Consider the following 26,875-nt stretch of genomic DNA (forward strand, 5'->3'; position numbering starts at 1 on the left):
CCTAAAAACCTTGAATGTTGCTTCCACAATTACAATAATGCTGTGCCTTTCTTTCCATCATAATAACATCTATACATAATACCAAATATAATGAAGAAATGGTTCAATGTAGCAATGGTTGAATGTTTTCTTGTAGCCTATAAATATATATTACCTGACATTATGTTAACTTCAAATATACTCGTATTTACTTGTATTGTTATTTGCACAATTGTATTTTTCTATTCAGTTTACAGAATACACTCTATGGGCATAAAATGACTGTCATAGTATGTGCTGTGTGCATAAAAGTGCTACAATAAACACTACTCAACGAAAATGTGTCAGCAGCATATTTCAGTTATTTTTTAATTAACTTAAATTTTAAAACGTGTTTACATGTATTTTTTCTGTAATCATACAATTTGATTAACATTATATTGCAATTATTTGCGACAAGTAAGGGTCTTTACTTTCAGATTGTTTTTTTTTTTTTTTTTTTTTTTTTTTTTACTTTTTTTTAAATTACTGAATACTTAATCATATAATTACAAGTCTGGCCTTTATTTCATTTGTAATATTTTAAGACAATATGCCATTTTCTTCATTACCAATTGAAATACTTCTTAGATATAATTATTAATATTCATTTTTTAAAAGAAATATTTAGTAATTTTTATTTCAGAAAGTTCTTTTAAAAATACAAACGTTAAATAATATCTTTATCTAAGAAACTGAATAGCTGTAGCGAAGGGAACTAAAGTTTTCATAACAATGCCATTTAAGTGTATTATCTTTAAATAAACTCCATGATTAAATCTAAAATAAAACAACAAAACAAAAATTTCCAGTTATACCAAATTAATTGTACACATATTCTGTACAGATTTATGAGATTTATGAAGTCTTTTTTAAAGTTACTTTGACAACGAGTATGTTATCATTTTCTTGTATCTGCTTAATGTATTTTATTACAATGCTTATATTAAAGCAAAAAAGTGTTAAATTATTATTTTAAAAAAATACGATACGATAAGTTAAATACATTCTAACAAGTATGAATTCTAAATGCATGATATGGTGTTCTGAAACCACAAATCGGAGCAAAAAATAAAATTAAAAAAAAAAAAAAACTCACGAAAAAATTAAATAGTTATAGACAAATGTTAGATTGTATTATTCTACGCCAGACAAATTTACACTGCTGCTATTCAGACCCACTAACTACAAATCAAAATATCATGCAAAAACTTTCAAGGCTAGTACTAAATTATGTACTGTCAACTTAAAGCTTAAGAAATATAATGCTGACACACATTAAGGAGAGTTTTCTAAAATTTCATAACTCAAGGCACATTTTCTTTTTATGAGTGTTGAACATACGTTGCCCTTTGGTTAATTCTTTTAAAATAAATATTGTATAATACATGCGTTATAATTTATGCATTACGTTTATAACGAAAGTCAATTCTAACCTGTCTGACTTGTAGAGTTTCAGCAGCCGATACCCGAGAATCACTGTATACAAATGCTTGCAGTTGTGGATTGCTGGCCATATTTTCTTGCTCTGGTAAATGAAAGGTAGCATAAGGGTAGATGTCTTCCGAATATTCTGGAAAGAAAGTATAGGCACACATGCCTTTTTTCCCTTCAGCTACTACTAAGCAAAATACTGAAATACTTCCAACATATATGATTGACACGAAGCACTATTTAAATGTCGGCTACAATTTTTGTGCAAAATTCACTTAAAAGATTTGACACGATATTGTCGATGTATTTTAAATAATTACTCCGACACATAATACACTTTACTTGTGTCAGTCGTCAAAGCCAGAACATGCATTTTTTTACACACTTACAAACTTAACAAAAAAAAAGTACAAATATTAATCTTAAAGATAAATCAAGTTTAATAGCAATTAGTGAGCTTTTTTAAAAATCACATCCTAGATTTTTGAACATTCTTTAATTGTTTTGTAAGGCACTGGAATAAGTTTAATTCATATGGGATTTCTTTTATCTCCAATACCAGTAATATAATGAAGTAAGAATGTAGCTGACAAAAAAATGATTTAAAATTTTACATATAAATGTTATTTACACATTTGAAACAAATTTATTTGTATCATTGGAGACTCGATCGTAGTACCTAATAAGTCAAATACTACGTACCCTACCTTAATAGTTGTCTAGGTCAAATCTTGTGAAGTCAAAGGAAGAAATGCCTATAAAGCAATTCGCTTGCAATCTTTATCTTACGAACTAATCTGTGGTAATTATTGCTCTAAATAATCCCTTTCAATTATTTTCCATCTATATTTAACATCTACACTAAAATATCTAACTAAGATATATTTTAAATGTAAAAAAATAAATAAATATAAAAATTTAAATAAATAAATATAGATACAACCACCTTAAGTTACAAACTATCAAGAGAACCTTAGATTATAGGATAAATTGTTTGACGTTATTTAATTGCATGGCCGAGAGCATTCTTACGCCCAGAATGTGCTGTGCTGTATAAAATAAAACAAAGATGACAGTTACCCAAAATATTTGCTGCTTGAAATTTTTAGCTATTGTGGTATATACAGTATAAACACAGCAGTGAAGGAAATTGTGTAAAAATGCTATTTGTAGTAGTAATAGAGCTCCATTTACAAGAGGAGACTCATAAATGTTACAAAGAAATTTTAAAATATTCTCAGAAATCATATTAGTAATTGAAAAAAGTTCATAAGCTATATAACATATTAATCTCTTAAAGTGTTAGTAAAAATAAATTAGAAAATTATGGATTATCGGGATATCTAGGCATTAACATTTTACTGTAAATTTATCTTTCCGTTGACGTTAAAATCAGTGAAGTGACTACTACATGTTTCAGTCTCGATGCTGAAAGCGGTTGCTATTCTTCAACAAATAAAAAAATAATGATAGAAATTTAGAACATTTTTCTTCCATGGAAGCATTAGCTAGTAATTACAATGACAATGAAATAATTTTAAGATACGAGTGCGGAGATAATACTTTTGGTTTTTTATCCACGTTTGGTTTTATTAAAATGTTAACGTTTCAAAGGGAAGTCACCCTTGTCTTCAGATGTAATCTCTCTAGAACGGAAAATGTTGTGCTCAGAGAGAATATATTATAGTTTAGAGCGTAAATAGAATTGAAGAATTGGAAATGTTTATTAAGAACTTCAAGTAAGTTTATAGATATTGTTGAAACTTCTAAGAATATGAAAACCACGCAGTACTACAGTTTATCAAGCGTATATTCCATATTTTGTTTCTTTAAATTAAAAGAAAGATAACATGAGTAATATGTAGTACTAATTATTCGATAGACCAATCTTAGCTTCACTTCAAAGACTAGTATCGTGAATATTACATCTATTTGGCGAATACTTTGTCCAATACTATGAATATGGTTATCACGATATTTGAAATATTACTTGCTTACATGATATATTCTTGCAACATATCAGTAGCTTGATTTGGAACACTTTCATGTTTTTACATTTTCGCGTGATTAATAGGACGAGCAAAATATTTTAAACATCATGTTGCGAATTGTAGCGTTTCTCAGTTTTTCTATAAAGATACTAGAAAGTGTAGTTCAATTTCGATCTCGATGTGCTTACATTTTTGAATAATAATAATAATAATAATAATAATAATAATAATAATAATAATAATAATAATAATAATAATAATAATAATAATAATAGTAGTAGTAGTAGTAGTAAAGTAGTAGTAGTAGTAGTAGTAGTAGTAGTAGTAGTAGTAGTAGTAGTAGTAGTAGTAAAATAATCTGATTTTTGTCTCAAGGACTAAAATCTGAGGATAATTCATTCATATCTTGAGTTAGGGTAGTTCCGCTTTATTTGTTTAGGAAAGTCATAAAATTCTTATTGACCTGCAACAAATCTTGTAGTGTAATAATTACCAAAGTGGGCTTGGAAAAGAATTGGACATTTAAATTTTGACTTGACAAGCGTTGTTTTCAAATTTTGAGAATACTGAACGCTTGAATCGAAATATAATAATTGCAAAGCCTTTGTCAATTTTGAATTCTGGACGGACACTAAGAAACAAATAATTCTTATATTGTAAATAAGTATTAATGTTATTTTCTTCAATATTAGATTCTCCACACTTCCTCAAAATTATAGAATGTATATATTTTTTTCTGACTTTCTGACCTACCAAAAAGCTGAAATATGCTGTTTTTGACCTTTATCTAATAATTATCAGAAGAAGATATTAACATATGATATCTACCTGGTATTCTTTCTAAAGTGCTAATATCTTTGATAGGTGAAGGTAGTGGTTTTCTGACCGTAGCATAATACTGTTCTCTTTGTTCCATATTTTGTTTGTTATCTAATGCAGCTGCAGTTTGTGAATCTTGAAGGCTAATATCTTCTGGTTCCGGCTCTGAAAATAGGCAAATATTGAATTAAGCGGACAAAATAAAAGTTCTGTAAAATTGACCCCTTAAAAGTAAATCTTGTTAGATGGAACTCAAATTATGGGTACAACAATAAATAAAGTAAAGGTAATACAACATCGCAGTACATAGGGATTCAAATGTCAAAATATGTTTATTAGGAATGTAATACAAAGGATTCAAAAGTCAAAGTATGTTTATTAGGAATGTAATAACAAACATGTTCAATTATGTCCCACCTTTATTGCGAATGGACATCCCAATCTGTCTTACCCTAGCTTGGTATGATCCGAAGACATGTATCAAGAAACGTAGTTTCAAGTGACCAATATCCGTAATCATTTCTTGATAAAGAACTACCTTAAAGTAATTCCGTAGATATAAATCCATCGGTGTTAAGTTTGGGAAGCATGAGGACCATTCCTTAGGCTCACAAGGGCCAATCCAGTGATTCGATATTGGACACCAGCCACTGAAATCCGTGTACAGGAGGCACCATATTGTTGAAAGAAATAGGAGATACACCATCCCTGTCCAGATTTAAGGACATTATAGTATTTTAAAGTATAGCAAAAAATATACCTCTGCGGTTCAAGTGCCGTTGATGAAGATAAAACTAATAACTTTAGTGTCCCAAACCCTACACCAGACCAATTTTTCACCATCTTGCGTTTCGAAGGGTCACTCTAATACTACCAATTTCGGTGATTGACTTTACCAGTGATATCAAAATTTGACTTGTTGGTGAATAGGATGGCATGGGTGAACTCGAATAGCCATGTATCTGCAGCAGTACCCATTTTGAAAATTCCATTCGCCTATCGAGCTCCTCCGTGGCTAAGCGGTTAGCGTACGCGCCTTTGGCGTGGGAGACCCGGGTTCGATTCCCGGCGGGAGCTCATGTGGTTCGGATTCCACGTTAATCAGTAGGTCCACGTCTCATATAGCCTCGCTGCTGAAAGGGACGCTAAACTAAAATCAACTCAACTCAACTCCATTCGCCTATCCGAACCATTCTCTCTGAGATGCAAGAATTGTATGAGTGATATTGCATAATGCGAACGATACTGCTTTAAATGATTCCACGCCTAGGACAACGAGTGCTCTACTGTGGACTCGTACATATCGTTGCCAGCACCATTATCGACTTTGCCTCATCTGTTGTCGTGAGTGGTATGCTGCTTCTTCGTTGATACACCACATTTTCGGGCATCTTGGATTTTGCAGTCAGTTTGGCTATAGTGGCATATGTAATTGCTTTCCTGTTAGGATAATCCTTGTCGTAATCTTCTTCGACCTTTCTGCAACCATCGTACCTTTCTTGAAGGATTATCCGTGTGCGTTCGTATTTCGCCAATGACACTGAATCCCTTTACCTGCAAGAACAGGACAGGCTTATTTTCCTGTGTGTGCAAGCTTTTGGATCACTTTGTATGTTGCATCTTCAAAATCGTGTATAAATTTTAAAACTAATGAAAATTGTAGGATACACAATATGAAATGAGCCTAGTCTATTTATATATTTATTTTAATTTACTACCATAATATTTAAGAGATTAATTTCCATAGATGTAAATATCAAAGTTTTAGTTAAACGTTAATCCTACAATGTATAGGAAAGGCTTCATTACTATTATTTAGTCTTTTCCTCAAAAATGTTATATGCAGTACAATATATGAACACTTGATCATCCCATAAAATCGTATAAGCTCTGCTTCACGAGCAGAATGTATCCATACCCCATACGTAGGGCTCTTCCTTATTACTTCCGCCGACAGACATGCGGTGGCACTTGGAGTGACAGAAAAGCATATCAGCTAACTTGATCCGATCAAGCCCAGCAGACGACGTAGCGGGACTTTCAGCTTCCATAAAATGTAATTTCAAGGATTTTCTCTAAATGTTTTAGAGCCATGGAAAATGCAACCACCTCTCCAATTCAGGACATTCATGTAGAATAACGGCTTCAAATGACTTGTTTGTCACTAATTTCCCAACAGCAGCATATACAGTAGTACATGAGCAGAGTTGTTAAGAGATCTTGTGCACATGTACCTCACATATACTTGCAGCACACATATACCTCACATAGTTTGGTCGACGACTTACGAGAATAGATTCATACTTAGAGATCGTGCCGGTGTCATTTAGTGCAGCTAAAGAAAAATCTGCATCTTGTAGTGTATAGAATATCATGACTGAAGTACGAATTAATGTGGCTGTGTTACTCTCAGATAAACTCAGGTTCTTTCTTAAGAGTAATCCATGGCATGTACACATCTGATGTGCACGCAGCACCCAGTAAAATACAGGCAACATTACTCAAAGAAATCAGTTCGAGAGGGAGTATCCTGATGTAGGATGCTATTATGTAGGAGCCCGTATACCTCTCCATGCATTTGACAGGGATATCTTATCAGATCAGATTTATTGAATATAAATCTACAGCACTGTTTATCTGCTCAGAGCTGCATTGAAACTGCAGTTCCTCCTCGAATAGAGCTGGCCTTAAATAACTTCTTAGAAACATATATCGGGTGTATGAGGTGGTCGGCGAGATTATCGGATCTAAACATCAGTAAACCAGGACTATACCCAGACACCCAACTAGGAATCTGGGAATAAGGATCTCAAACGAGCAAGCCAAACTTTAAATATTTTCTTCTCAGAATTGAATAGTATTTCTAAACAGATTAACACTTTTCATTGAAATCACTAATCATTTCAATTTAACCTAACTTAATCATTAAAATGAGTAACCTAAACTTTAATTTATGAACATGTATGTATTTATTGACAAACTTCTCATTGCAATAAGAAAAATATATAAAAGAACGGGCTACTGCACTAAACTTTTTAGCTCCAATTTCTTAAATTATGTTATACTAAAGTTATTTATGAGATATGAACAAAATTGTAAGACTTTCCGGGAAACTTCAATCCGAAATAATCAGCCATGAGAGTAAACTATACTTTTTGGAATTTTTATGAGAAACCACTTACACCATATTTTAGTAATATTAATGAGATATATACAGTATATGAAATATGAATAAAATCTTTGGAGCTGTTTTAGAAAAAGAAAGAAAGAAATTGTTTATCATTATCCTTTAATAAACTACTCTCCGGAGCGAGGGGGCGCGTAGGCTCAGTAGTAGAGCGTTCACCTCCGGTGTTTGGGGTCCCTGGTTCGATCCCAGCTCACGCCGTGTGGACTTTGTAGTAGACAAACACCGTGCTCGTGGGTTTTCTCGGGGTTCTCCCGTTTCCTCCCACTTTCTTCATTCCACCGTTTCATTCATTTCTCATAATCACTGTCTCCTTTAGTCTAACCGGCATAACCGTGGGACGTAAAACTAAAGATTTCATTTCATTTTTTACTCTCGGGAGGGGAGACAGGAAGGAAATTCGGAAATTACCCATGGGAAATGTTATAAAAATCAGAAGTTTTAAATTTTGTCCGATATATTGAACTGTATGACCTCTAGGTGAGTGTACATACATTCGGATGAACGAACAGATATCTTTTTTTTCTTAGGCATGCAGTGGATATGAAACGTGTAAATTTGCTGAAAGTTCTAATTAGATTCTTTCGCTATTATTACACCTTCTTCTCACTGGAAAGTGAGTCTTTTCAGACTTATATGCTGCAGAAGGTGTCAGAAAATCTAATTTAAAGCAGTTATGAAGTCTAGAAAAAATATAAATGAAAATAGTTTAAAGTTGGATGGAATGCCTGAGTCCCTACTATGCACATATCTGTTACATCTGCACCATAACTGCTGTAATACAATGATGTTTAATTTCATTTCAAGAACCTACTTTACTGAGCAATAAGCGTAAATGCCATCTGCCGCCAGAAAACTTAAGCCAGTGCGAAAATCCAGGGTATGTGTAGATTGAGTGTTTCCAGTAGCAGATACAAGTGAGTTTATGATTGAGGAAAGTTTGGTTGGTGCTGTTTGAATTCATAAACAAACGAATACTAGTAAATAATAGTGAAGTGATACATTTCAATGCATGGTGACTTTGTAGTAAGATATAAGAAATGTCCTTTCAGGAAACGGCGCGAAAAAAAAAAAAAAAAGAAAAAAAGAGGTTTTCTCCAACTGTATGAAAGTAACTTTTAATTCAAATCAATAGAATCCAAACGTAATAAATCAAATTCAATTTTCAAAATAATATTGTATAGAGAGAAAAATCTTACTCCTTCGAAGGCAGAAGCACACTCCTCCAATGGCAACAAGGACAGCAATAATTGATATAATAACTGGAGCAATAATTTGGGCATCCATATAAAATGGAACCTCCTCTTGACCTTCTGTAATTGCGATTCCCGGCAGAAGCATTCCTAAAAAATAAAATAAAATATGTTGCACGTAGTTAGTTGTTACTTTCGAGACATTTTTCCTATACACACGTCCACAAAGCAATGAATACAGAAATAAATACAATAAAAATAAGAAATAAATATTGATCGACGCACAGATTTCAAAGATTAATGTCTAATTAAATAGATAATTAAAATCAACAAGATATTAAAATAATGTCGCATTTTTAGTCTGCCACAAATCTTTCATAAAATTCAACCAAATACACAACTCATGAGACAGAGATTAGCACATTCACAAAAGTTTCCAGTGTTAATGTCATGCAATAATGAACTGAGGCATTGAACCAGAGCTTGTGATCTAGCCATCGTGTACGCTAAATTACAAACATAGTTCTATACTCATACTTCTTAACACTGTCATTCATTACAAATTCTACAGAAAAAAATCGACAAATAGTATTGACAATACTGGTCAATATGTCAATGTGACTAAGCAGGAACTAAGTTTTTAAAGCTCGTCGGTAAACTGTAGAAAACAGTACTTCATCATATACCTTATTTTGCACCAAATTATGGATTTTCTACTTTTTTTTTTCAATATATCTACATTTTGCAAACACTTGAGCATTTTTATTTGAAAATGCCGAACCCGTACCTTAAAACCCGGGTTCTTATGAAATGTGAAGCTCTAAATATGTAATCTTGGTAAAGGAAACTTGACCACCATACTCACTTTGAAAAGCTCTGTATTCATATTTATGACAGAATCTCTATCTAACAAAATCTTACTTTTTTCTCTCTAACCAAATCTTTTAGACGTTTCTTACATGCCTTGTTAATAAAATATGTATGCGGTTGTGAGTAGATAGCATTGAAAACAGAGGAGAGTGGTCAGAACTTTTAAACAATATTTACATAAATGTGTAACAAAAATAGTTAAAATACGGTTAAAAATACCACAATACGTTATATGCTAACGAAATTTATAATAAACAGATGTAGATTGCTCATTACTTAGACAAAATGCCATCTAGAAGACCAACTGTTGAGAGTGGACTATTGGAGAACAAAACGAGATATATTTGACTTTTTACAGGTCTACAAAAATGTTTTGCTATGACACAATCTATGCAGTGAAAATTTAAAACGACAAATTATATAAATGTTCAACCAAAGGTAGAGTTAATAAAATTAGAGATGTGGGAAAAACAGTGAAACGTTTTGATGCATCTTTCGTTTCATAATTAATACTGTTTCATTAACACAATCCCTTAATAACCAAGACAACAGAAAACTGTTCTTAATTATATTTTTTTACGTTATTTATTTTTTATCTTTCCAATGACTTCCTGTCCCTAAGTTTAGTGCATACGTCGTGGAAGTTATGCATGTCCGGTGAGTCAATTTGCTCAGGAAAGCAGCCAGAGGTTATTATGAGCAAATCAGCAAGTTAAAATCACTATTTCCACATGGACATTTGTATCACCATATCGAGTTGTTTGAGTGTAGTGGACTGCTTATGTAAAACGCAAGTCACTAATTCCAAATTCATTCAACCCCTCCTAGAAACGTTTAAATTTTCTCGTAGAAAACGCAAATAGTATTGGATATTTAATATGTCGAAAAAAAAAAAGAAAAAAAAAACATTAAGGAATTGGTCAAAGACACTCAACGTTAAGCAACATTATTCAACTTATTGTGCCAATGAGAATGAAAAATTTGAAGGAGGTTGGGAGAACCCAAGTCGCTGCAGAAATGAAAACAAGTGAGTTTCGTTTCAGAGTGTGAAACTACCATAGACTTCCAAATTATAGGAATTCAATGCTCAAACTTAAAGTGGTGCATCTATAATTACTGATTGCATAGAGTACTAAAATCAGATAGAATCTCCTTTTTGGATGCTGAATCCATATTAAAAAGTCATTACTTGCTATCAATTATGTTTTTGCTCTAAGGAGATTAATGTTGAAACTGGAAGTGACAAATGCTGTATATCACTTCCGGTTGTAATAGATGAATAAACTCAGAGGTAAAATATATTCTTGTGGACCGAATTCATATTTAAAAATTGCTTGTCGCTATCTATTTCCATTTTATCCATTACACGATCAGCGTTGTAACCGAAAAATCGTAAATTGTCACAACTTCTGGTTTTGGAAGATAGATAAAACTCAAAACAAAACTCATTCTTGGGACGCTGAATCTCTCGAAAATCCTCTTTTCGAGCCGTTACCTCTTCTATTACTCCTCTATCGAAATAAGTATTGAAACCGGAAGTATTAGTAAATTTTAATCACTTTCGGTTTTAATAGTGTGTTATGGATGTAAGTGATGGTATGTTCTCTTGAGACGTTGAATTGATTGTTAAAAACAGCGTGTCGCTATTCTGTTACCATTTCTGCACTATCAAGCTCAACGTGGAAACTGGAAATGATTGATTTTTACCACTTTCGGTTTTGAATAGAGGGTTATTGGACTAGATGGACGTTGAATCCTTGGGACGTTAAATCAATTGCAAACATCGCTTCTAGATATCTTTTACAGATTTTGCTCTATGGAAATCAGAAGTACTAGTAAATTTCAACCACTTCGGGTTTCAGCTGAATGTGTCAGGTGGTGGTGATGTGTTTTCTTAAGACGCTCAATCGACTGCAGAGAAACACTTCTCGATATCTCTTACCGTTTTCACTCTGATATATATTGACAGACATACGTACGAACATAGCCATTCTGTAAGACTTCCGACCCGTATGTATAGCAGTTTGGAAAGATAGTTGAAGGATAAACAGTAACATTGTAATACGTTACACAATTTTCAAATGTACTTTCAATGTATAGAATTGCGTTTCTCAAACAATAGCCTAGCGGTGATCCACAGTGTGGTTCTGAGTAAACGATACGGAACATGATAATTTTCCAGTCACATCCAAAAATACTAGTAATTATGTAGTAGTAATTTAGTTTTGTTTTGCTTGATTCTTGTTTGAATGATTCTTTTTATACGAGGTTAGAAACGATTATTTTCTTGAATGAATATTTTATTTGAAACGGAAAATAATAAAATAGTAATATATAAAATTTGATTACTTTAGGTTTGCAAAACAATTTCTGAGATTTTATTTTTATATCTACATACAAAAATTACTGGCAAGATACCTATTGGAAAACAATAGAAATATCTCATGTTAAATATTTAAATTGCAGTATTGGGTGTTAAATTCAGATATAAATATATATTATTTCTTTTCTTTCCCTTAGAAACATAGAGTCTTATGTTAATTGAAGGACCGCTGCAGCGTAATTGATAAGATGTATTCGGTTCCTGGTGGGGACGGGAAATTGTTCTCATCCTACCTACGTCCCAATGCAGCTCGATGGTTCACCCAGCCTTTGTGAAATGGGTACCTAGGTCAAACTAGGTAAGTAAAGATGCCCGAAACATACTCCTGATTACATTACCTCCAGTATGTGCCGAAATTAAGGAAGTTTGTGGGCCTTTTCCTTCACACAGCCCTTGCGTCCATTAAACCTATCCCGTATGAGCCCGCCCTTTGCTTTTTACATTTTAAGTGAAATGTATTAAATGATCAAGCAAGGAAGAAGTTTGTACAGCACTAGTAGAGCTTCCAGATACAGTAATTTCTCATGACAAAATGGAATAGTTGTAACAAGTGTTCCGTCTTGGAACATTTCTTCCTGGGAGGGAGAATACAAAGTGAAATGGGTGGATATAAATAATACTCTTTGTCTGATTAGTTGTTTTGGAGTTTAGTGTCTCTATCAGCAACAAGGCTATACGAGACTTAAAAATACAGTTTTAATGTGGAATCCGAAACTCCGTAATGCGTTCAAAATTCAGAGTTTCCCACCGGGAACCAAACCCGATACCCCATGCACAAAAGGCACATACATTAGCCATTGAACTAGTGGGAAGGTCGAATAATAATAATAATAATAATAATAATAATAATAATAATAATAATAATAATAATAATAATAATAATAATAATAATAGTCTGATCTGTGTATTTTTTTGTATTTTCTTTTCCTATATAAATTGAATCAATGTGTGTCCGGTATACAAATTCAAATCGGTGACTTGGCAGGTTTCCAAGTATCTTTATCGAACAGACAAAAGTCTGGAAGAAACTGGAAAATATTTGGAATTTTTTATACATATCCTAAGGCGGCGTGTTAAAGCAATAAAAGTTGGTTTAAAATTTGTCAAAAACAGGGTATCACATGACCTCCTCATGTTCGTATTTTTGATTTATTTATTTATGCACATTTCTGCACATTACCGGCATTTATGTCCTTAAGCCCGTCATGTATGAGGGATGACGTCCCTCAGCGAGCGCACTCTCCGAGGAAAGGGGAAGAGGAAAGGAATGAGGAAGGAAGGAAACGGCCTGCAACCTGTATGTTAGGTGTTATTCCGGTATTTGCCTGGTGTGAATGGCTGGCCTGGAAAAGCTGTTATGGCTTTTCGTCCGAGTGTCCCCCACCGAAAATTGGACCTGCCCTCGTGTTAGGTAGATGTAACTTGTTATGTAAACTAATTTTTAAAAATAAGTTGACATACACACATGACTTACAATCTAGAAAAAATAGGTGGATGGAAAGAGAGTGACGTGTAAAAATGATCAAAAACGACCGATATTAGCAACTCTAAAAAACTATAAATTCGACACTGAGATGCCTAGTGACACCCTCGATTGTGCTGAGGTACAAATTTAGCCCCATCGGCATGGGGAGATGAGCAGGGTGTGAAAAGTAAAATGTCAAAAATGACAGAGGTTAGTGTCGAATCCATAGTTTTCAGGGTTGCTAAGCTTATGGAAGACAGTTTCGATGACAGTTAAGCCCAAGTTTAGTCAAGAATGTGAGTGTCAGCTGGCCTAGGAATTGACAGTGACAACGCCAAAGGCATTGCTTGTCGTCATTTATTCTATTCAGTTCTTCATTTTTTTGAGAAGGGCAACGCCTAAGGCTTACGCATGTCAGTCTGTACGGGAATTGACATGCGTTAAAGACAGTGGCGTAGGGAAGGGGGGCCCGGAGGGGCCGCCCCCCCAAGGAGGTCCGACAATGTACTTTAGTACTTTGATGTTTGTAATTTTTTATATATTTTTATGTTTATATATATTTTTTGTTTGTAATTTTTCTATATGTACCTATAACAGCACTTGGGCTCCCCCAAACACACATCCTGGCTACGCTACTGATTAAAGAAATAGGACATAAAATAGATTAGCAAACAATAGAAGGTCTGAAGAAGGAAAAGAGAAATGTGATACGGAAGTGGAAAGAAGCTCAATGTAGTAAGAAATATGGGAAAGATATGTTGATGAATTGAAGCAGGCCTACGATTCATGAGTTAGGAATGCAATGCTGAACAAAGCAGAACAGATTTTTTTTTTTTTTTTTTGAGTAAACAATTTTATGTGGACAGGTATCTAAGACTCAGAACAAGTGTATAAATAATTAAGGAAAGTATGTAAAAGGCATCTAATTAAAAATTTACTTTTTGTGCAGGTGGATGTAAAATGAGAAGGGAAAAACTTAATTTACTCTGTGAAGAGTGAGCGTGTCATCGTTTCACTTTCTGTTTATATTTGAGTCGATATTATTGCATTAATCTTTCATAACACGTCTAATGAAGGCAATGTTGCATTCTCGAAACCGTTTACACAACTGTTATTATTAATAATATATTCGTGTTTTGTCAGTTTCGTTTTATTAATATAGTTATGCCTATCTTTATCCGCACCCTTTCAATTGACATAACTCAATTTTGATAAAGGGAATTACTGAAAATTGAATAATCGCACACAGGGTGAGATTATTTTTTTTTTCAATCTTTACTATTGTATCAAATTCCTATAATTACCTGGATTCCAATAATTACTATAATTTAAGTACGGTACATCATAAGTTCATCCTTTTAGTAGTGGATGCTTATATCCATTATAACCATGAAACGTTTTAATTTTAATGATTTACTCACCTCCTGATGGGTTCAAAGTTGTAAATTCATATACCTCATAAGTTGAGCCAGCATTATTGTGGGCAGTGACACGCAGCAAGTATTTGGTTCCTGGAAGGAGTCCAACAATTGGAAACTTCTGTTGTGGAAGCACGTTATTCGATACTGAAAAAAAAAATGTTCTTTCTGAGGATGAACACATTTACACTGATGATGCTGTGAAATTTCCAAAGCTATTCCAATTAATTCCACCTAACCTGATTAGGCAATCAAAACAAACTTCTCTAATCTACTCCTTTGTTGCCATTGCAAAAGAGAAAGCAAGTCTCTGACCTTATCAGGAAGATAAACTTTTTGCAAGATATCTTATCGTGTAAGATCTAAATTTCCATCCAAATTCGCTCGCGGGAGCATGATGGCTTAGTGTTAGAGAGCGCTTACCTCTGGTTCCTGGTTCGATTCCCGACCAAAGTAAGTTTGTACTGGACACCATCATGTCTGTGGGTTTTCTTGGGGTATTCACGTTTCCTCCTACATTCTCATTCTACCGCTTCTTCCATCATCATTCCTTTGCCTTAATCATCCATCTCCCTTAGCTTCAAGGGCATAATTGTGGGAAGTTAAACTGATAGACTTGTTTTCATTTCATTTCCAGTTCGCTCGGACTTGATGTCACTGAGAAGGCATTGCTGTTTCTTTTAACCACTATCACACCTGTTACCAACGATAACTATATTTGATATTCATATTTAGAAGAAATACTGATTATTATCAGTATATGCTAAATATTTCATTTTAGTTGTACTTTTAAATTGAATTACTAGAAATAAGAACTCATTTGCTATAGAGTTAATTTCAATAATTCTTTCATTTAAGAGTAGGGGAAGGTTTAAGGCAAACCAATCCTGTAGAGACTCTACTTTTGGTGACTGGGTATCCAAATACATAGAATATTGACGTGCGGAAGATGTCGTATTAATTTAGCGTGTGTAAATAATATATATAGTGTGTCGTCTGTAATATATGAATGTGCTACGAATGAATGCACTCTAGAATTGGTTATAAGCAATATAATATTTCGAAGTTTCGTATATCAGGTTTTCTTAAAGATATTTTGCCTTTGAAGGTCAAAATTGAGAATACATTTGTCGTTACTTCAAAATAATACTGTGAAATCACATATGCACCATTTTGTTCGATGGCCTTCTGCCATTATTCCGATAACACCATAATCCCGTTTGCTATAGAACTTCTATGTTTTTTGGTCAAAAAAATTGTGACACGTGGTTTTCACAGACCTCTTTTGAAACTATCTTAGCAAAATTCAGAAAATTCTGCAGAGACCAAAACAAATAATAATCTGATGCTGCCAGAATCGGACTATATGATGGATGCATTGGAAATTGCCAGCAATGTTCTTTCAATTTCTGATGGGTTGCTAAAAATGTATGAGGTCCAGCGTTGGCAGGGGTGGTATACGACAACTTTTTTGTTGTTTAGTTCCGGCTGATTCTTTGAATTTATAGGCTCACTTACGCTAATTGTTGACATTATACGTCCGAGTCTAAGGTTTTGCTCTGTAACACCAACTCTTGATGTGCGATGTCCTTCCAGTCGCACCAAACGCATAGCATACCTCTCTGGATGTCAGTATGGGCTTTGTTACAGGATGTAGAGCTTTTTCTCGCTTCAACAACGATCGTTCTTGCATTCCATTGTCGTTGGTTATCCACTTTTCATCACTTATGATCAACAGCTTCAGAAATAGTTCAGGTCCGTTATATTTCAGTAGAGATTCGAAGATAGAAATTCGATCCAGTAAATGTTTTTGAGTCAGATTATGTAGCACCAAAATGTCGAGTTTACTTTTATGACCAGCTTTCTCCAAATGGTTTAACACTCTTTGGTGATGGATTATTGGTGATGTGACTGCTTACACGCCGGTTTTGCTTAACGTTTGCCAGAGTATCGTCCACTTTTGCTGCGATTGGTCGCCCACTGCGAGGAGCACCTTGGACATCGAAATTTCCGAAAACGGAAGCAACTAAACCCATCTATTAGCTGTTGCTTTTGATAATGTATCTTGCATACGTTTTTCTCACAAGCCTGCGCTGCATTTGCACCCTTATCGAAATAAGGCTGTAAAATGTTTCGCAGTTTTGCGGAAAGTTCAATCATCTTCACGGTGCAATACCTTAAGTCTGATTATAGAAACTCTAACACCTTTTGCATATCTACTACGTCAACTGTAAAATGGCGTTAGACCTCACCTGCTGCGACTCATATACTCTGAGATTTGGGACATTAACACCATCTCGTGTGCAAAAGACTTACTACTTCTTAGACTACTTGATATATAATAAATTGTAGAGTACATTCATTTGTAACACATTGCCTATTTTGTGCTACGAATTTGTAAACCATGTATTTGTAAACATTTCAAATCAGGAGCTATTAGTAAAGGTTACGTGGAGATATGAAATACCGCAACATCGATGAACACAAAAGTTATGCTATGCATCAGGATGTATGACAGAAAAAATACTACTAGTTTGAAACTAGACGCAGAAAAAAAAACTACTAGTTTGAAACTAGACACAGATAAAAAAAAACTACTAATTTGAAACTAGACACAGAAAAAAAAGAAAGTAAGTAACGAAAGTTTGAAGAAGATAATTAGGAAATAGCCTGAATTTTACACCAATCTGATGGAAAATTATATTTCAATATCACTAAATGGAAATTTTGTTTTTACATTTTATTATATTATATTGATAACATCGCGTGATTTGTTCATTTTGAACAGACCCCAGAAGAAGTGCAAACTCCCCTTATTATTATAATTTTGCCAATAAGTTCGACAGAAGATATCAATTTGAATTTCTTTGAAATTTTTCTTTCGTTATCTTTCCTAGCTAAACTGTGTTATGCCAACCATTAGTATTCGCTTTTCTCTTCTTTTTTTCTTCTTTTTTAACAATTTCAAACCTGAATTTCCGCTCGGTAATATAGAGATGCATATTTATTTAAAAGTAATTTAATTAAATAAATGTACTAACGTTTGTTATACTTACCAACTGCCCATTCTCCTCCACTTGGTTTATATTCAACTACAAAATAAAGTATAGGACACCCTCCTTCAATCCAAGTGTTCAGGTATAGTACTACAGAGGTTGAATTCACTTGAAGAAATTGACTTTTTGATGGAACTCCGGGTTTAGAACCTTTCGTTCTCGCTGTTACCACTTTACTTGGTATCCCACTGCCTATTTTGTTAAAAGCTGCAATAAATTATTTTAAGAAATATAGGAAGTTATTAGAACAAACAATAATTTCAATACAAATGAATGGAGGGCGGAAGTATTTCTAGATAACATATCTAAAATTACGTATATAAAACTGGATTTAGTTAAAACAAGTGTTACAGACTTCCATTGAAATGTTATTTACAAAGGAGCAAAACTGGAGAAATAAATAACTTCTCATATAATTTTCACATTCTTCACAAGACATTTTGAGTTATACTAATTATCCTACGAACGCTACAAAAAATATTAATTCATTAAAATACATCAAGAGTGCCTTTCTAGCGATTGCAATTCTAACACCAGGACATTTGGTTTGACGCATGTACTGAAAAAGAAAAATTGCTCAATATATCTACAAAATGAAGATTCATGTTTATAACATCAATTGAATAACCTTGTTTCATATTGTGATATTAATTTCCTTTAAAAATATGAGTTTGACATTTCGATTTTTGTATTCTTACTTCTTTATGTTCATTGGATTATATAGTGCATTTCAATATTTGCAAACAACGCAGAAAATGAAAATAATATTAAAGCTTCTACGCTGTAATTTAGTCCTTACAAACTTTTAACTTTTTATCAACCAGCGCACAGTAGCGATATTGTAACTACATTGACATATTGCTTAACACAAACTTCTCACAAACAATTGCTATTGAAAATTACAGCGTTTAGTAAGCAGTGAAAGTTTATGCTCTAAAATGTTTATCTTTTATTTTACAATATTCTGAAAATATACTGTAAAATTTAGCGAATAGTGATAGACACAATTTATTAATAACTGTTTCCATACAAACTAATATGTTTTGCATCTGAGAAACGGACGTATTTAGTGAGAACAAGCATATTCATCAATGCATGTTTTCTTTTCTTTTCTAAATATATATTTCGATATACATACACATATTTTGGGTTTAGAATGAATATACAATACAGTCAATTCCATTACTGTGAAAAAGTTAGGTAGGATTTCTTTTTCTCCTCCTTTTTCTTTATATGTCTTTAAATTTGCTAAATATATATGACTTATAATGTGAATTGAATTTCATTTTTTAATATTCACAATGATAATACTCTCATATGAAATAAATAATTTTGTATAGTCTTTTTGTGTATATAGGCAGGTGTTTAGGCCGTGTTAAGTCTATAGTTCGATAAGTTAATGAAAGAGGTTATAATTTCAGATTCTGTTTATGCCCCTGAAAGGTTATGCCATTGTAAAGTGATGGCAAATGAATAAGGTTATTCTGGTGTTAGAATTACTCGCTGGAGGAAAAGGTAACCTTTGCACTACTGCAAAAGAGGATATAAAATAAATAAGCTCCATATATATTTTGGAGCTTCATTCCTTATTATGCATGAATTAAATATAATTTTACGAGAAGCTATACACGATATTGTGTACTATTAGGGGAGACCCGTGATTTAACAAACTACAGTACGCATTCGTAGAACACAATAATTTATTTTTTTTTTTATTTACAAAAAGACATACCAGAAATGGGATGAAATGAACCAACTAAAATGAATTAGTAAATTTGGTTTGTTAAGTTATTCATTTCAATCTGTAATGCGAGCTGAAAATTTTTATCATAATTCATAAACTAGGTTTCAGGCTATAAATGAACAGCACAGACGTAATTTATATCAAAGTTCATATTTATTTTAGTAGTAGGGACCTTTTCCTCAAAGCACTCTAGAATTAAACTTCTACACGTAATAAAGGAAAATATAATTTGATAGAATAAAAATAATTACCCTTCATGATGAACGTTGTTTTCATATGTATTTATCATCCACCATTACTTTATTATTAATAAATAACGCTTCTTCTGTCATGAGTAAAGAGATCCATTCGTCCAGAAATATTCTCTGATGATCCCAAGCTTATGTCGATACTATTGTTGTTGAAGATGCATTCACTAATATATTCTATGACCGAAACGTTTGCTAAATGTGCCACTTTGATGTTTGTTCACTTTTGTGAATCTTTTCTCAAATGACATTAAACCAACTAAGATTTTTATTTGTAAGATTACAATTGCATATTCAATATATGCGATATTTTTAAATATGAAACTCATATTACAGAATCGTTAGTTCATGGGAAATAATAAAATACATTTTCTGAATCTTGCAAGTTCAAATATTGGATAAGTTTCTTCCTTTCTTTTCTGTTCTTTTTATTTGTTTGTTTAATTCTCATTATTCTTGTCCTATAATGTTTCTTTTTGGTATATTGTACATCATCATGCTTTCTTTATTAGCAATATAAACGATCAAGATCAAGAGAGAAGATAGCTTTTACCTTTATTTTATTTTTTTAATTAATTTTTTTTTTTTGGTAAGATTAGAGCTTCTGAAATATTAGTTTGAGGCCTCAGCGTAAGGTTCTGTTGATATTGGTAATGAATCCAATATTTTCGATATAGACAAACAGTTCTTTCTTACTTTTCTTCAATTTTTTCGCATTCAAATATATAGGTATGTATATATTAAAACATTCATAAGTGTACTGTTCCTTGTGAAACATGAATGAACATCATTTATGAATTATGATAAAAATTAAAGTAATTACAATTTATTTGAATTACATTTACATTTTTTTTTCGTTTCGTTTTTCTAAGCGCATTTCATCCCAAATCTTTACGTTTCCTTCATACTAGTCTCTCATTGCTTATCTAATACTTGAATATTTTACAATCAGCACCTTGTAACAAGTAGGAATTACTTCTTTCCAAATACATTGACTTTAGTTTTCATTACTTAAAAAAAAAGACACTAAATAAATTATAATATTTAGTAATATGTAAAAGTAAATCAACAAAAACAAAATTATAGCATTCGTTGAACGGTACATTACCTACAACCAACCATGAAATAAATAAAAGAAAAATATTAACGTTTTGCTGTAAGGATATTGCTGTTCATTTTTTTTTTTTTTAATATAACTTCCAGTAATGGAAAACTAATGTTTCTAGGTTATGAATAAGATATTCTTTAGCTATTAATATTCATTGTAATGCATCAAAATGTGTTACGAGTAACATAATTAAACATCACCATCACTGAGTAAGACTTACTCGGCAGGTAATGAGTGTGATATATATATATTTGATTGTTGGATTTAACATCACATTAAATTTGTTTATGATACAAAACAGTAGGTACAATGTATACCTTGACCATAGGCATAAAATTAATGACTTATTGAGCATAGTAACTGAAGGGTCAGCAAACATTTGAAAACAAACAGACACACGAGTGCCGGTTGAGTCGAATGGTAGAAATTCGTTCACTCTCGCGTGAATAAACTTCACTAGGTGTTTGTTTGTTCCAATTGGTTAAAATAAAAGGAGGTGATTACATCGTCTTTGTCTAGCCTTTAACAGACGGTAAAACCGGGATAGCTCGTAAAACCGGTATAGCTTTGTGAGCACTTGTCAGCACAACTTTCTCGTGAGGTACACGTTCCAGATATCCATAATATAATATTATCTTCTAAATTCTATAAGAAATTGATTAATGTAATTTACTTCGGTTGATTGAAACCTGGTTTTGAAAGTACGTTAGTTTGTTGACACAACGTGACACGCAATAGCCCCTATCTGCGAGCTTTGTTTTGCGATTGCAACTACGTCGATAATTGACTAAGACATCACTGCTGACAGATGTCAAATGGACAATAAGCTTCCACACACTATAAAAAATTCTGCTACTTTCTGTATAATGTTTATTTTAACGTATTTAAATGGTTCCTCTGCTTCATTTTGCAACCATGATGAACAAATGATAACATACACGTGCGACACCACTGATCCAGATGACACTTCTGACAAATGGACGAAATTTATTTGTGAGAAGCTATGTCTGTTGGTCTCAAAATTTATATTACCTGTCCTAGGGAAAATGATTAATTCTCTGACCAATATGCTTATTCCTTAAAAAAATAAAGGTGTACTAGTGAAAACTGTGCAACAATTTCACATATACATACCTGGAACTCAGTCTATCATAGTGAATATATCATGTACACCTAAAGTAGCTGAGTTAAAAATTAATAAATAAATAATAGTAATAAACACGTACATTTTTGTTTACATTTTTTTATAAGGACAAAATAAAGGAAGATTTCACTACTCTTTTCTTCCCTGTATCTTTTCGTCTCCATTCAGTTGCACTATTAGGTTTGCTGATAGTAAAATATTTAGATAAAAATGGCCTAAGGCAATGAGAGACTTAAGAAAAAATGAGTATACCTTTAAGTAACATAAATTATTACTGAAAGTAAAAGAATATTTCAAATTGTTTTTGCGCATATTTCAAATATTCTGTAAGTGCTTCTTGCCTGATTAAACATCTATCATTTCAGCATTAGCAATTCATTAGGTTTTCTTATTTGCAATTTACCACTTTAGTTTCTTTTTATCAAAAGTATGCAAAACCTTCATTAATATTCCATCATAAAGGTGTGTAGAAGAATGAAGTAGTTAGTGGATACTTTTCTTTCTTTTGGTATTTGAACTTCGTTCCATTCACAAAAAGTTGTAGAAATAAGATTATCTGGAACGATTGAACATCATTTGAATCGAACGTAGACGGAAAATCCAGTGCTCTTTCTTTCTGTAAAGTAACTTTCTATTACAATACATAGTTGTATCATGCAGAAATTTTAAAAATCACTATTATTAGCTTATATCTGTGCAGAAAAGGCTCTGTATATCTATTATCATAATATCATTTTGAATTAAACGCATCATAATTAAGATTTAGAAAGATTATGTTCGTCACTATGCTATTCAAAAGAAAACACCAAACCTCTAAAAGTATTCTTTATGTTTCAGAAATCAAGTTGCTATTTGAGTATTTTTGATTTCGTTAAAATATAAAGTTGCTTTCTTTAAATGTGTATATATATATATTTGTATGTAGAAGCATAACTTCATAAATCATCTTTTGAAAAAAAGTATGTAGTGATAGCAGCAGAGTTGCTTGTCATCCTCACATATTTTCCTTTCAAATATGTTCTCATTTTTAAGATTAGGCCATTTGGTTCTGTACTGATATGAACACTTTTCTGTATTAAGTGCTTTTCTGCAAGACATTGATGAACAATTAATAAATACTTCCTGAATGATCAGACAGTTGTAAGTATATATACGTTAACCTCAAATAGCTAATTTCTTAAAAATAATGTTATATTTCGATACAGTAAAAAATAATTTTATAGTTTAACTGGTAGCTAAACATTTTAACATAAGCTGTGCTTCCATCCTGATGTACACTTTTAGTTCGAATATTCAAAATTTGCTTCGGACTTGCTGAAGATGGCTTGTACATAGCGGTATATTATGAATGATGAATTTCATTTGTATAGATATAACTATGCAGTTCTTGCTGAGGTTTCCTAGTGTAGAACGTAAGAAATATATATTTTTCTCTTATATCGAAGTCCAGAAGTCAATTTTACAACTTCAAAACATTTTTTTGAATCATCATATCTATATATGTATTTCCATTTCCTTGCCATATTTAGAATTGTTTCTAATGTTCGTCATGAAATTTTTATTTTATTTTAGTTTATTTCTTTTGATGAGCTGTTCAACTTGAGATCTAGCGTCCATAGTATAAGAATCATATACTAGTTTAACTTCCACATAAAAACTATTATGCGTATTGACTATAAACTCCTCCAATATTGCTTTTCACTATTGACAATTCTCCATTAAAGTTGGAATTTACTTATGAGAACAATCTCATATAAACCGTAGGAATGAAGTATTATACATGAAGTAAAACATGATACATATAGTACTTAACGAAAGGTAAAGGATTACGAAAACGAAAACATCAGTATGATAAATTTAAAAATATCTGATAATTTCAGTCTGATTGAAGTATTAATATTCTTGCCTGTAAGCTGAAATTGATAGCGGGTACCGCAAAGCAATTTATCAAGAAGATAAGTTGTTGCACTTCGATCCACCATTACTTCCTCCCACTCTCCTAAATCTCGTCGAAAGGATAGCAGAAATCCTCTTACAACAGCTCCACCATTATCACCCTGTTTCCACTGAAGTTGGACAGAATTCATTGTTGCAAAGGTTACATGTAAAAGAGGAGACGTTGGTGGAACTGAAATAGGAAAAAATAACAGAAATTACACGAACGTTTGTGTGATGTTAATCAAACTAAATGTCAGTTATGAAATCGATCTTGGAACTTTACACTCACACTGACATGTTATTGTATAGCTCCTACGACCATTTCAAATGCTATATCTACTGTGCTGTTGCACAAATTACTGCGTGGAGCTTTCTTATAGCAAGCATTGTGGAAACCGAAAGAAATGCATTACGAAAAATCTATAATATAAATACATTCGCCAGGTTTATATTACTTAATTATATCAATAGTCATGTTTCCAAGAATTTTACAGAAACTTCGTATGAAGTACAATAATTCTAACACCATCACTAAAATTTAAAGGATCTGTAAAATGCAACGGCTTTTTTGTGGTATAAAGAAATTGATCTAATTACATAAATACCTAATTTTAATCTTCATAAGTTATAAGTCGCGCAAATCATTTGTGAATAACTATTGCACAATATAAACAGAAAAAACAGTCAACTACTGTCAATATTTAACATTGATCATACTAAATACAGAACTAGGAAAATGATTTGACTAGATTTATATGAAACTTTGAATAGATAATAAGTATTTGTCACTTTGTTACTAATTCAAGCAAATAAGCAAACTTTCTTACCTTGTACTTGTAGCAAATAAACAATATGATCGGAGCCTATTTCATTTGATGCATGACACGAATAATTTCCCTCATTAACTCTTTGTACGTTCTGAATAACAAGCGTATTATCTGGAAATATTTGGATTCTGGAAAAGTAAAGAAAAGTCATTATTAGTCATTCAGTAACACAAAATTCTTTCTGAAAATTTAATGTTAAAACGCTTTGATATCTTAAGATTCGAAGCACCATCCTATCGCATTTACAAGGTATTGTATTCAACAAATATTTAATAATAAAGTCCTTCAATATTCCCATTAAAAGACACTCTAGTAATACCATGAAGGTTCAGCACACGCTCTCCTTATGATGTTGTTATACTCATTACATAGTAACACTATATCATAAATAATGAGACCATTTCTTTAAAAATATTTGAATTGAACTCATTGACTATTCTCGCAAAAGTACTTTTTGTAAAAATGAGATTTTGCAAGATTCAGTCTTTGGAAGTTATTATTATTATTATTATTATTATTATTATTATTATTATTATTATTATTATTATTATTATTATTATTATTATTATTATTATTATTACATATTTCTTACGAATCGTTGGACATGAAGGTAGAAAATTTGGCATATTGGGGTGAAGAGATTACACATTAAAACACCATTACATTATAAACTTAACCACATCTCATATTGTACACAAATGGAGAGTAAATGGACGTAAATGCACACATTTTAGTATATATGGACCTTTAAACTAGACAGTAATAGCCTCGAATTCAGAATGGATAAGCAGAAGATATGCAATGAGGAAGGTCTGCAAAAATGTTGACAGCTACGATGATATGTGGGTGTTAGTGTGTTATTTAATGTAATTTTCATGGATTAAACTTACTGATTAGCGTCCCTCTCAGCAGCGAGGCTGTATGAGACTTTACCTACACAGTTTAACGTGGGATCCGAACCACAAGAGCTCCCAAAGGTAAGAAAACCCGAATCTCTCACGCAAAAGGCACGTATGCTAACCGCTTAGCCACGAGGGTACTCAAGGATTAAACTTAAGATTACAGAGATATTGTAAGACAAGACTTTTGGTGTTCAATCTAGTGGTGTTTTGTTTAATTCTGGTCGTTTCGAAAGCAATTTACTGATTTAATCCTCAGAGTTCAACTTCATATCAGTTGAGCTCTGAGGATAAAAACAGTACGTTTCTACAGAGAACGACAAGAATTAAATAAAACAAGTCATGTTTAATGTTAGTATATATAATGCAATACAAATAATTATTATATATAAGGAAATGAAAAGTTATTATCTTTAGGTAACTTTGTAATGGTTTTGACTATTGTAGGTATTGTTAGAATATCCCATGCCAAAAAAATATATAAATAAATAAATTTAAAAAAAAAATAAAAATTTAAAAGTGTCAAACAGGAATATAGGCTAATTTTTTCTGCACGTTGAAGATTAGAATATTACCTTGGTTTATCTTGTATCCTCATGTCTCCAGATTTCCATTCCACACTAGGCTTAGGAATGCCTACACAATGACAAAATAGCTTGACGTCCGTCTTCCAAGGAACTATAATATGTTGTCCAAATGATATGATAGCAGCAGGCACTGTAATAAAGAATGGGGGAAATATCGAGATAGTAATAATAATAACAAAGTGGGTTCTAAATATTTCAAAACTATTAAGTATGACATAATTATGTTGAAACAATTTTGTTAGAGTTATCGGAGAATCATTTATTGCATTCGTGAATAACTTACTATTCAAGAGCTTCAATTTGCCCGATTATATTACAAATGCAGGAACTACTTTTAGGATGAAGCAGTATTTCGTTTATAAACTTATGCTCAGTTTTAGTCATTATGATCGACTTATAATATTTAACTTATACATTTACTTAAAGTTCTTATTAACTTTCTCTCGTAACGTTTCTGTAGCTATTTATTACTTAACTTATTCAACGATGGAAACGGCCTTTACAAACACACAAGTTTTTTTTTTTTTTATTATTATTATTATCTAA

The 26,875-nt window shown here is 32.3% G+C and overlaps 1 protein-coding gene across 1 annotated transcript in view; it reads right to left on the reverse strand.

Annotated features, from left to right (window-relative positions):
* The window catches only part of LOC145687313 (cell adhesion molecule Dscam2-like), a 1,291,367-nt gene that overhangs the window by 12,848 nt on the left and 1,251,644 nt on the right, over positions 1-26,875 (reverse strand). The window contains exons 23-30 of the mRNA XM_081760775.1: positions 26,318-26,459; positions 24,844-24,971; positions 23,985-24,206; positions 17,835-18,041; positions 14,782-14,925; positions 8,649-8,792; positions 4,272-4,427; positions 1,455-1,591 (exon numbers count right to left, since the gene is read on the reverse strand). Of these exons, the coding sequence (XP_081616901.1) occupies positions 1,455-1,591; positions 4,272-4,427; positions 8,649-8,792; positions 14,782-14,925; positions 17,835-18,041; positions 23,985-24,206; positions 24,844-24,971; positions 26,318-26,459 (1,280 nt within the window). The remainder of the gene's footprint in view (positions 1-1,454; positions 1,592-4,271; positions 4,428-8,648; positions 8,793-14,781; positions 14,926-17,834; positions 18,042-23,984; positions 24,207-24,843; positions 24,972-26,317; positions 26,460-26,875) is intronic.

The sequence above is a fragment of the Thermobia domestica genome, chromosome 6 (genome assembly GCF_964235325.1).
Source record: "Thermobia domestica chromosome 6, izTheDome1.hap1.1, whole genome shotgun sequence".
Lineage (NCBI taxonomy): Eukaryota > Metazoa > Arthropoda > Insecta > Zygentoma > Lepismatidae > Thermobia > Thermobia domestica.